General features: G+C 47.3%; 1 protein-coding gene across 1 annotated transcript in view; it reads left to right on the top strand.

Annotated features, from left to right (window-relative positions):
* The first annotated feature begins 225 nt into the window (after positions 1-225).
* Positions 226-11,908, top strand: part of FOXO1 (forkhead box O1) — a 62,096-nt gene continuing 50,413 nt past the window's right edge. Inside the window, exon 1 of the mRNA XM_052670847.1 lies at positions 226-1,023. Coding sequence (XP_052526807.1) covers positions 421-1,023 — 603 coding nt within the window. The 5' untranslated portion in view covers positions 226-420. The remainder of the gene's footprint in view (positions 1,024-11,908) is intronic.

Raw genomic sequence — 11,908 nt, 5'->3', positions numbered from 1 at the left:
AAAACACAACACCCAAACCCCAAACACACACAAACCGCCCACAAACAGCACGGGGGCACCGGCACCCTCCCGCAGCAGCGGCCCCGCGGCGGGAGGCGGGCGGGCGGCGCCACTCTGCCATTGGCGCTGCTCGGGCCGGCCCTCCCCGCCGGGAGGAGGAGGAGGAGGAGGAAGGCTGGAGGCGGGGCAGGCTTTGCAGTCGGTGCGCGCCGGGCGGCCGGGTCGCTGCTGCCGCCGCAGCCGAGGGCGAGGAGCGGGGCAGGGCGGCGGGGCCGGAGCCGCGAGGTCGAGAGCCGCGAGGGGAGTCGGCTGCCGCGCCGTCCGGGGCCGCGCAGATCCGCGCTCGGAGCTTGCATGGGGCGGCGGTGCTGAGCCGCTCCGCTGCCCCCCGTCGTCCCGCTGCCCCCCGCCGCCGCCGCCATGGCCGAGGCCCCGCAGCTGGTGGACATCGACCCTGACTTCGAGCCGCTGCCGCGACCCCGCTCGTGTACCTGGCCCCTGCCGCGGCCGGAGTTCAACCCGCCCAGCTCGGCCACCTCCAGCCCCGCGCCGTCCTGCGGAGGGCAGCCCGACGGGGCGGCCGCGGCCGGAGCTGCCGTCGCCGTCGCCGCCTCCGGGGCTCTGAGCGCCGACTTCATCAGCAACCTCTGCCTGGTGGAGGAGAGCGAGGACTTCGCGCTGCCACCCGCCGCCGCCCCCCCGGAGCCGGCCGCCTGCCGCTGCGGGGACTTCCCGGCGCCCGAGGCCGGCTGCCGCCTGCACCCGCCGGGACCGCCGCCGGTGCCACCGGTACCTCCGGCCGTGGCCGCGCTGTCGCCGGGCCCCGTGGCCGGGCAGCCCCGCAAGAGCAGCTCGTCGCGCCGCAACGCCTGGGGTAACCTGTCCTACGCGGACCTCATCACCAAGGCCATCGAGAGCTCCCCCGAGAAGAGGCTCACCCTCTCCCAGATCTACGAGTGGATGGTCAAGAGCGTGCCCTACTTCAAGGATAAGGGAGACAGCAACAGTTCAGCCGGTTGGAAGGTGAGGGCCGGACGGGACACCTTTTGTATTTCTAAAACGTGGTTTTTTTTTTTTTTTTTTGTTTTTTTTTTTCCTTCTCCCTAAAAGCAAAGAGAGAAGGGGAAAAAAAAAAAAAAAAAAAAAACAAAAAACCTCAGCTCGCTGGGAAGAGGCCCCCCCCCCGCGCCCTGCCCCGCCGAAAGCAAAAGTTCACGCCGTGTCACGGCGCCGGCCCCGGGCGAGGAGGAGGGAGCGCGGCTCCTCCCGGCCCCCCCCGGCCGCGCCGTGCGGAGGTTCCGCCGCCGCTGCGGGCACTGCGCGGCTCCGGGGTATCCGGGGGGAGCCGTCGGGGGACGGGGATGGGACAGAGGCAAACAGCGATGGGGAAAGAGCAGGGGCAGGACAAGGGTTGCAGAAGTGCCGTGTGTTTAATGAGTAAGCGCTGTGTTTGTCCCGGTGGCTGCGCTCAGCTCGCTTTGCCGGAGCTTGTGTCCTTTCAAACATTGGGACGGAGCTTCCTGCGATCTCGGTGCGGCCAGCAGCGGGCTGCCGGCGGGAAACCTGTTGATTTTGGTGCTTTCTGCTCAGCCCCTCCGCTTCCCGACCTCACCCACGCGTGCGGTGCGCACCGCGGTGCCGACGCGCGGAGTTTGCGGCAGCGCTGCGTGTGAGCGGCCGGAGCCCCAAACCTCCTCTTCCTCCTCCTCTTCTTCCTCCTCCTTGTAGGGATGGCACAGCGCTGCCCTACTCCTGGCTCCGCACCGGTTCAGGCGAGCCCTGCTCGCCCATTCTTGAGTTTTGCTCCCTTCACCTTCTAGTATCTCTAATATTCACTTTTTTTTTTTTTTTTTTTAAGCTCAAATCCTGTGTTTATATATTGTAATATATTAATTGCATGCCGAGGAATGATTATTCCATCTGATTTTTGTAGATTTTGTTATTTTGTGCAGGTAAGCAGCACCCTACTAAAGAAAAATAGGTGAGGATCTCAAGCTCCTTTTTGGTGGAAGGCTCTTAAAGCTCTTAAAAGTAATTTGTTAGTTCCTATCTATGTGTTTGACTATCAAATGTAAAGAATAATTGTCTCAAGACATCTTTCACGAGAAAGCCTCCCTAGGAGAGGGATTGATAGGTGACAACTTTGAGACAAGGGAGCTCAGCGCTTAAAAAATGCTGTGTTCTTTTTCACTGGTATTTTGGTCTGCTGGAAATAAGGCAAACTGCATTTGCATGACGAGCAGAAGAGACTTAAAACAGACAAAATTAAAGCAAAGAGTTCCCCAGTTCAAGCAAGCAAAAGCGAGCTTCTCCTAGCTGCCCGACTTGTGAGGTGTTTCTTTTTTATTACTCTTCTTCCTGTTTTGGTTCAGCAGCTAATAGGGCTCACACACCTCTTCCTATTGCCCGCACATCTACGCTGTGCAGTACCGGTGCAGAACTGGGGTGCTGGGGGATGTGGTACCCTGGAAGTAGACGTGTCCTGCCCATGCCTTGCTGTGCATGCCCTCCTTTTGATAGGCTGCTTGGCATGATGCAGGATAGCACTGTAGCACTGGTGCTGTGTTTTGCAGAGCACCTTTATGGGGAGGGTTTAGGGGCAGCCCCCAGTGCCAGCCCCTGAGGAGTGCAGCCCCTGCAGCACTGGGAGCTTGGTTCAGCCCAGAGCAGGGCTTGGAAGATCAGGAGCTGCAGGTGCCAGCAGAACAGAGCATCACCTGCAGCACAGAGCCAGCAGGAGGGGTGCGGGTCTGACCTAAGAAGTGGTGTGCTGCTGTTTGGCAGCCTGAGAAAGAAAGCGTTATCTTCTTTCCTTCTCATAAATAAGGCTTCGTCTTGTTGCAGCCTGCTGATTTGGGAGGGTAAACAAGGCACCTTTGAAATCACACACGAACTCTATGAAATACACAGCAGAACGAGCACCTCGTGCCCAGTGGCATGCTTGTGTTTGTCACCCGGAAGAGGAGAGCTGTACTGCTTGTGAACATGTGTGGCCCCTGCTTAATGTCTACGATTCAACTGCTTTTATTTTTCCATTGTATGAAGAAGTTCAGAGGTGTTGACATAATCTACTGGGAGCTTGAAATAGCATTGAATTTCTGCTGAGTGAAAATGTCATTTTTAATAAGGGTAGAAGCCAAACGCGGTAACATGAATTTATCACTGTTAGCTCAAAAAGTAGGTAAAGTTATTCTCAGCTGTGGAGAAAGCGGTTCATTACAGACTGTCTTGGCACAAACTACTCTAAAAACCAAAATCTCTATTAAGCACGGAGAGAACAAAATGGGGAACTCGTGGCTGGAGTGGATGGAGTGCTCACAGTGTGCCCTGCCCAACCTGCTGCAGTACAGGACATGGGCACAGGCTGAGTGCATGCAGCCCTGCTCAGAGAAGGCTGAGGCAAGAACAAGATTTGCTTCTGAAATAGCTGAGAGATCATTGTGAAAGTTGCGTGGAAGAGTGAAACTTTGATCACAGCAGTCAAGTGAAAGCGTTGTTTTCTTCTACCTGTGCTAGTGGGAGACTGCATGTGGGGCTTAGGGCAGTTTTTAGGCCTCGAGGAGCTTCATGACAGCCATGGATTGGTTTCTTTTTACTCAAATCTGATAACTTCCTGGCTAATTACCACGTGCACAGAGTGAAACTCCTTTGTGATGGGCATATGTCATAATGTTTTTGCTCTATGTCAGAATCGTGATCTGTTGTAAGGGAGCCATCAGACTTAGGCTTTGTTGAATGGTCTCAGTCTTTTAGCCAGCTACTGAGAATAGGTCCAGATCACAATATCACAACCTGTGGTATTACATTGGCTTTATTCGGTAATTATTTGGATAGAGATTATTAGATTATTAAGCAGAAAATGCAGATTTTTGGCGCACCCATCTCAAGGTGGCTATGGTGGTTGTTTTTCCCTATGGGAGGTGTTAAGGTGGCACATGTATTTACACCTTCTCGACTTCTAGACCCAAGGAAACTTGATCACCAAAATTTATTTGTAGCCATTGCTGAAGGAATGAGGCTAGATGGTATCCAGCTGCAGAAGGATGAATGGACGTCAGCCTGAAGGCCCAAGGACTGATCTGGTGTGGGGGGGAGGGCTTTGGGTGGCCTCCTTGTAGGCATGCTTAATGATCACGATTCTTCTGCAGTGAATTGGTCCCCATACAGAATCAGTGCTGGGGTGTGGTATGTTTGAGTTGAAAGCTACTCGTGTGTTATCGAGTGCTGGAAAGCTCTAGGAAATGAAGAGCCGTCTTCATGGTTGTCAAAAGCTTTTGATTTTAGATCAGGGAATAACTGTACAGTGCTCAAGTGTTTAAAGTGGAACAAGGAGGTCTTGGTGAGGTTTTTATTGTGCATTTCTGTTTCAGTGTGGAAATGTCACTTTAGCTGAAGACTGCCTTGAGAAATTGCTCTGTGTTCTTTCAATGCTGGTTATGTACCTGCAAGTGTTTAACTCTGTCCCTTTCTGCTGAGACTACATAGGTAAAAGCTTTCCTGGGAGACTTGCAGACCCCCTGGCATCGCACACTGTGTTATGCATACGTACAACACACACATGGATGTACCTCTGCACATGTCTATTTATTTATCTCTTGTGATAAATCTTACCACAGCCGTGCTTTTGTACACACGACGCTAGCAATAGCCTAAGAACTGGGATGTTGCCTTCTCTGCCTGCCCAAGTCACCAGCTCCAACTCTGCTTACTAAAGGAGAAGCTCCATTTTTGCAGGTGTAGGGTGCCTGTTCCTTCCTGTCTAATGGTAAAGCTCCTCAAATGCTTGTTCTTTTCAAGCTGCGTTCTCTTTACCATCTACATTTGCCTTTCAGACTTAGGCCTGACAGAAATAAGCCCTGCTCTGGGCTTTGGCCCTCCTGCTCCTGCCCTGTGTTCCAGACTGGTACAGCCTGCTGCTCCTGGACTCCCAGCCTCAATTCTATGCTGAAAAAATATTTTAGCTTTATATTTTAGGTGCTTTTTTTTTTTTTTTTTTTTTTTTAAATAAGACTCCAGAAATGACGTACTCCTGAGATAGATGTTTGTTCAGATTCTCTCCAATCTCTAAAACGTACTGCTACCTAAATATATGCAGCTCTGTTGACACAACTGGTGAATATTTTGCAAAACGACTGCTTTCCTTTTGGAACAAAAATGCTGATACAGTTTGCAGCCACAGATTTGTGAAATATGTAGTGCCGTTGCCACGGCCTACAGAGGTTCAATCTTCAGCTTCTTCTGCTTTGGGAGAAGGTTAGTGTTTGAAGCAGGGATTTCTCCTGGAAATGATTTTGTAACCTTGGGTGGTGAACAGTGAAATAAGAGATACCGAAGGTACCTCATAAGTAGCTGCTTTTCCCCTTTCAGAGTTATGCAAAATGTAGATCGATCTACTTTATCGTTAGGTCCTATGAAGAAGGAACTTAAAATTCACTGATCCTGACAGCAGCTAACTATAGTTAAGCATATGGCGGTGCATACTAATATTGCAGTGAATTTTGTAGCATTCTGTGTGTAAGTTTGGTGTGCCAATGTGAGTTTTAAATGGGGGGAAACACTGCTTTTTGTGATGACAGTCTGCACGTCAGAAATGGATGAAGTTTGCTGGGAAGAGTTGTGTTTAGAACAAAGTCTGCTGCTGCACAAAGAGCTTCGGCATGAACTGCATTTATCTTGGAGGGCAAGTGCTGTTCACATTCAAGCATTACTTCTAAATATATTTGGTGAATGTTATTCGCATGTGTTCATCAAACAAAGCTGCTTCGTTCCTGAGCTTTAGTTTGTAATATGCAAACATCTTCAGTTACTGTAGCAGCCACAGGTCTCCATTCCTAGTGTAGGAGGGGGAGGAGTAACGAAAATGAAGTCAACTACTGTACTGTATTGATGATTATCTCAAACGAAGCACTTCATTAGACCTTGTGCTAGATTTTCGTAGTGGCTAATGATCTCTGCAAAATAATATCTGAGGAGGCAAATGTATTTACTTCTGAAACATTTCTGTAGTAACTGGTGAAGGCTTAGGAGTGCTTTCCCATGTGATATGTGGGGTGGGAGGTGGCTGGGTTTGAAAACACAGTCACTGGTATTCTGCTGTGATTCTAGCAGCTGCTGCATCAAGCAGAAAGTTTCCGGAGAAACGAAGGGCAGCACTGAGTTTGCTCAACTTGCTTTTGCTCACGGCATCGTGCATCACTGCGTGATATCAATGATTTTACAGTTCTGCTTGCAAGCACTTCTTGTTCTAGAGTTAATTCAACCTCAAGCTACAAGTCTTCTCTTGTTCTAGTCTTAGAAACTTAATTTTTGGGAATGCTAGGAATCTGCACAGCTGGAAATGTGCTTGGTCCTGTTGCTGCTCCAAGCCAGTGGGCTGGAGATAGCTATGGCAGCGTTAGAGCAGCCTGCCTGTCCCTGTCGTGTTAACTGCGTGCTGGTGTGAGGCTGTCAAGGCTGTTCCTGTGGTTCCTACCTGTGCTTTGCAAGATGTAAGAGTTCTTATTAATTAGCATCTTTAGTTCTTTTTTTTTTTTTTTTTTTTCTGAGAATCTGTTGTTCAGAGCTCATTTCATGCTGGGCTTCATGTGTCTCCTACATCAGGGTGTGAAAAGATAAAGGAGTCTGTGCTTCTTGCATGCTGGTGTCTTCCTCTGAAAGTGTGAGAGGCTCAACCCTAGCCCTTGCCCTACAGTTAATTTAATTAGTGCCAGAAATACGTATTTCTTTTTGGTCATGTTCAGAAGTCAGGAGGTGAAGGACTTCTTGGAATGAAATGAGTGGTCTGACCCTGCTCTACTGGGCACTGCTGGTGTTGCAGAGGAGCAGAGCAGTGGACAAGCACAGCTGCTTTTCACCCGGATCTGTTGTAAAATCTCCAAAACCTACCTTTCTTTATTTTATTTTTTATTTTATTTTTTATTTTCCTTGTTGGCAGTTATGGTGAATGGGCAGTGGAGGGGCTTTGCTTTTTCTTTTTCTTCAAGGAGGGGAACTCTGGAACTTTGGAGCCTGGACATACGTTTTATGGGGAAAAAAAGTCAAAATGCAGATTGCAGGCTTCTATTTTTTTTTTATCTCCTTCCGAAATAAGGACTATCTGCATAGTTCAGAGTATGGACTTCAATTATCCAAATACTGTTTGCAGTCTTGCTTGCAATAAAAAAGTGGTGACTTCTTCAGTTTTCTTGAGCTTAGCTCCAGAAACTGTGACGTGGGTGGAGTTTCAATTACCCATCACTGACTTTCAAACTACACAGTTAGATAAGGCTGAAGCAACTCGCTATAAATGTGGTGACTTGTTAGACCACATTTATTGTGCAAAGGAGCTTACATCTTGCAAGGTCAGCAGAAATGCTAAATGTTTGCCTGGCTGGAAATTAATTAAATTTGGCGACTGAAATTAAAGGAATGGATTTGTTGCCTTTTGTATTATATTGAGCTGCCTTTCAGTTCCCAGACTCTGAATTAGCACGGTTGCAAACGGTTTTTGGCATGCGTGAATTTTGGGTCCAAGTTGGTGCTGTCTTTTGGTATCTGTAGTGTTTTTAGATGCAGACAACTCATTTCACTTTGGCTGCTGTCCTTTAATGTTCATTTGACTGTATTTGAAGCAGCTAATGGGGTTAAGGATATCAACAATCCAAAACTATGCTCTTGTGGTGGTGGGGGGTGCTGATTTGCCTGTAGCTTGCATTTGCTTAAAACTGATTCAACTTAATCTGCTAATTGGAATGTAATTGTTTGAATAAAAAATAAACTACCTGAGCTGTACATATATCCAGATTTAAATTTTGATTGCCAAAAGCCTACTTACAGAGTGAGAGATCTTTAGTGTTTGCCAACTAAATTATATCTTATAGCGGGGCTTTGCAATATGTAGAAACTCTTAATTAGGTATTCAAAAAATGAAGACGTTGTTATTCAGAGATGCTTCATAGCAGGCCTCCGCACTTCTCTGCTGTCAGGATGTGAAAGGATCTGCTGTGTGCTCCCATTTGTCGTTAATGTGTTGATTTCTCTTTCCAAAAATACTCTGATTAAATGCGAACTTTCGAATTCAACAAAATTGTTTGCAGCCCCCACAACCCTTTCTCCCCCAAAACCTGGCTCTGCAGGCATCCCGGTGGTGGGCAGAGGGGAGAGGGATAACTCTTGTCGGATGGTGTGAGAAGGTGGGGGGGGGGGTTAAGATGGGGGCTGCTGGGGGAGGCCTGGGGCCTGCCTGCTGCCCCGGTGCTGGCTGGGTGCCTGATTAAAAGGTTAAAACCATTCAAATCAAATTAAATGGGGAGGCTGGTGGCCGTGCATGTGGCAGGGCGGTTGGAGATTCATGATCCTCGAGCTCCCTTCCACCCCTGGCCATTCTGTGAAATCAGGTAGGGTTTTCGTCCCTTGGTCTCTTGGGAGGATGCTTTGCTGCTGCATCTGCTTTTTGGTGAGATGCTTCAGGATGAGGAATAGTGGCTGTGCTGAAGGGAAGAATCCGTGCTGCAAGTGTCATAACTACTTTAAACTACAAGAGGATAGGTTTGGAGTAGACATTAGAAGGAAGAAATTCTTCACCATGAAGGGTGGTGATGTCCCTGCACAGACTGCCTAGAGAAGCTGTGGGTGCTCCATCCCTGGAAGCATTCAAGGACAGGTTGGATGGGACCCTGGGAAGCCAGGTCTAGGGGGTGGTTGTCCCAGAGGGACTGGAACTGAATGATCTTTAAGGACCCTTCCATCCCAAACCATTCTGTGCTACTTTTATTCTTTCATTATTATTTATAAATGAGCTTTGTAGTGATGTTAATGAAAGTCAAGATGCTGGAGACAGATCCGGCTCAGCCATTTGCAGGTAGTGTTTGCCTGCTGGACATTGCTGCAGCACTTGTCCTGCTTCTGTCCTGCCTCTTGCAATGAGCTCTGGTCAACTGAAGGATCTGCATGTCTAGCCAGAAGGTGCTTGGCAGTCAGGGTGAGGATACTTCCTCATGTCTTATCTGAACAAAAGATGTTATATAATTCAAACATAAATAAAAATGTACTCCATATTTTTAGCGAGATAAATTTAGGTCTTCATTAATACCTAGGAGTTTATAGAGAAGGCAACACCAAAACCCACACATAACACACACATCACTATATACATATATATACGCATATGTGCATTCAGATGTGAAAACCTGGAGTGTGATGCTATGCTCAAATCAGAGCAACTTCCTTTTTCCCCATAGTTATATTATGCCCTGCTATCCTTGGGGCAGCACTGAGGCAAAAGGCACTTCTGCATTCAAATGCAGGTGGCATAAAGCTTGAAAAACTTGGAGAGTGCTAAAGAAGGCTGAACTCTCTTTCAGTTCAAGCTGGATGAGTAAGTTTTTTCCCATCTTATTTTCTCTTCTTCCTTTGTGAATATGCTGTCAGTTTAACTGGATGTTTCTTAAGGTGAAACAAGTGTGTATTATAGCAAGCAGAATAGTAATGCAGGTCTAAGCTCTGGTGTTGCTGATGTGTTGTACCTCGATTCACAAATGTAGTAAATCCAGTACGTACGCTCTTGAAATAAAAGTTAGGACAGGAGGTTAAAGCAGTATTTTAAAATGCAGCCTGTTGCAATTAATTTTTTGGGAAATAAGTAGATGCTATCTTAATGCAGACTGTTCCATGCTTGTTAGGAAACTTGAGTCGCTCTTGAATAATCCAGTTCGTTTAGTCTATGAAAACCTGATACTGCACTCTTGCCTACTTCTTCTTTACAGTTCTATGGCAATTACATAGCAATAAGTATTAAAAGGAGAAAGCATAATCTCCTCTGCTTGCAGTCTGAGCCGGCACCAGTCATCTCCTGATGCTATGAAGTCATCTTTTGCTTTGAGGTTGTTAACTAAAGCCTTGCTCCAGACATCTGCTCCAGGTGAGCAGTCCTGTTTCACTCTCACTGTGTCCAGGCTCTCTGCAGAGCATCCTCAGGGGGCTGACCCACAGTGTAGGAGAGGAATGACGCAGAGTTCATCCTGTCATTCGATGGTCTTCGTTGCTTCCCTATTCTGGAGCACTGGAACAAAAATGAAGATGTAAATGAATTTGCAATTATTGCACAACCTGGTTATGCAACCAGGCTGACGTAGTAGGGTATACGCATGTAGAAAACACCTCTTTGAAGAGGTGGCGTTAGGAACAGTTTCACCACTTTATCCCCAAAGATGAGGGCAACTGTGTTATTGATTTCACCCCCTCCTTGATTAACCCAGGCATCAAAGCACACACAGTATTCTGCTTCTGCTGACCGAGGCTTGTTGCTGATGGAGCAAAAAATAAATTAGTTTTTGTGGACTGTTTATTTTGGAAGGAGATTTTTAGCTTGGGGCCCAGATTCTGGGCAATTAATGTTGCAGTCGATCTGGGGACGTGTCTTGCACTGCAGTGAATTTTTGTACTGTCAGCATAGTCTAGAGCATCTTTTAAGTGTGTGTTTAGAATAGTTTTTTAGGTGAGGGATGGAGTTTCAGTTGAAGTCATTGAGTCTAACAGGTCTGTGGGTGAGCACTTCAGCTTTCCTTGCAGCTGGGATCTAAATTTGTTATTTTGTGTGTTTTAGTATTTTCCTGGAAGAAGTCGCCCTGCACAGCTGGCTCCTGCCCTTTGTGTGAAGGAAGGGGACTGATGATAGGGTGCTGTAACTGCTTTTTTTTTTTTTGTGGCAGGTTAGTTGGTAAGGCTTCCTTCACACCAAATGTGATGTGTGTGTCCTATCCCTGGTAAAGTAGCACAAAAGCTTTATTGCATGTCTTCAACTGAGTAGATCCGTATTCAGCCCTGGACTGGCAGGAAATTCTTCTCCCAGCTAAGCTGTACAGTGTTTAAAAATGAATGTATCCTGTCCTGCCACACGCGCTGTTGTTAGTGTGATGTGTGGCCTGAGTTTTGGTGGACTTCTTTACTGATCTTCTTTACTGTCAGAAAACACTTCCATGTCCAGCCCAGTTGCTTCCCTTCTTGCCCCCATCTGTATTAACTCCTGGTAGGCGTAACAAATAAGTGGCATCTCTGTGCATAATGTGAACTGCTGATTGAAAGATAAATTCTGCAAAATAAGCAAGTAGGCTGACCTGAGAGCTCCTCATGATAACTGCCTAGTTGAAGTTAACATGCAGAGTGTTTTTGTCCTAGTTTACTCCTTAAAGGCTAATAGAGGGAATACTGCTAGAGTAATTTTAGGATGAATCATGCCATCTGCCATGCACAGTTTGCTGTTTCAGCAGTAGAGAAGCAGAGAGAATACATGCATGCAGTGGTCTGAAACAGTGTATTTGTATTCACTGTAACACCAATTTAAGTTTCAGAGCTTTCTTTTTTCCTTGCAGGCGTTTCATATCCCTTGCTGTATCAGTTCAGTGTGGGGTTCCAGCACTGATGCTGCTCTGTTGGATAGTCAGTGCCAAGTTCTGCAGCCTCTTTGTTCTGCTGAGATTTGGAAGGTGCAGGGCATACCTGATCTGGTTTGCCAGAGTATTGAAGTGGACCACTGCAAAGTCCTTTTTTGAAAATACAGTTTAAATGTTGACCTATAGCACTAAGAAACTGAGCCAGATGTAATTTACATGGCATGGAAGAATATAATAGTGGTAGCAATAAAACTGTAGGGTTATGGTAGCCTGGAAGCTTAGTGTTGAAGATCACTCATGGGCTGAGTTATGTACATCTGATGCTAAAGTCTTGTTTTTCCAGAAGCTCTCCTGATCCAGAGGAGGAGCATCCCCATCACGCGGCTGTCTTCTCTGTGGGAAAGAGCAAGCTGGCATTTGAAACTGAAAAGTCGTAACCACAGCGTAGCATCAAACGTGTCGTGTCTCATCTCGTGTTTTGTCCAGGAGCAATTATTTTGGAGATTGGCCAGTCCGTTAGTAAGGTTTATGGGTTTGGA

The sequence above is a fragment of the Tympanuchus pallidicinctus genome, unplaced genomic scaffold, assembly GCF_026119805.1.
Source record: "Tympanuchus pallidicinctus isolate F22 unplaced genomic scaffold, pur_lepc_1.0 scaffold11, whole genome shotgun sequence".
NCBI classification, from domain to species: Eukaryota; Metazoa; Chordata; class Aves; order Galliformes; family Phasianidae; genus Tympanuchus; species Tympanuchus pallidicinctus.
The sequence above is the reverse complement of the archived record's forward strand: the minus strand, read 5'-3'. Positions and strand labels throughout refer to the sequence as shown.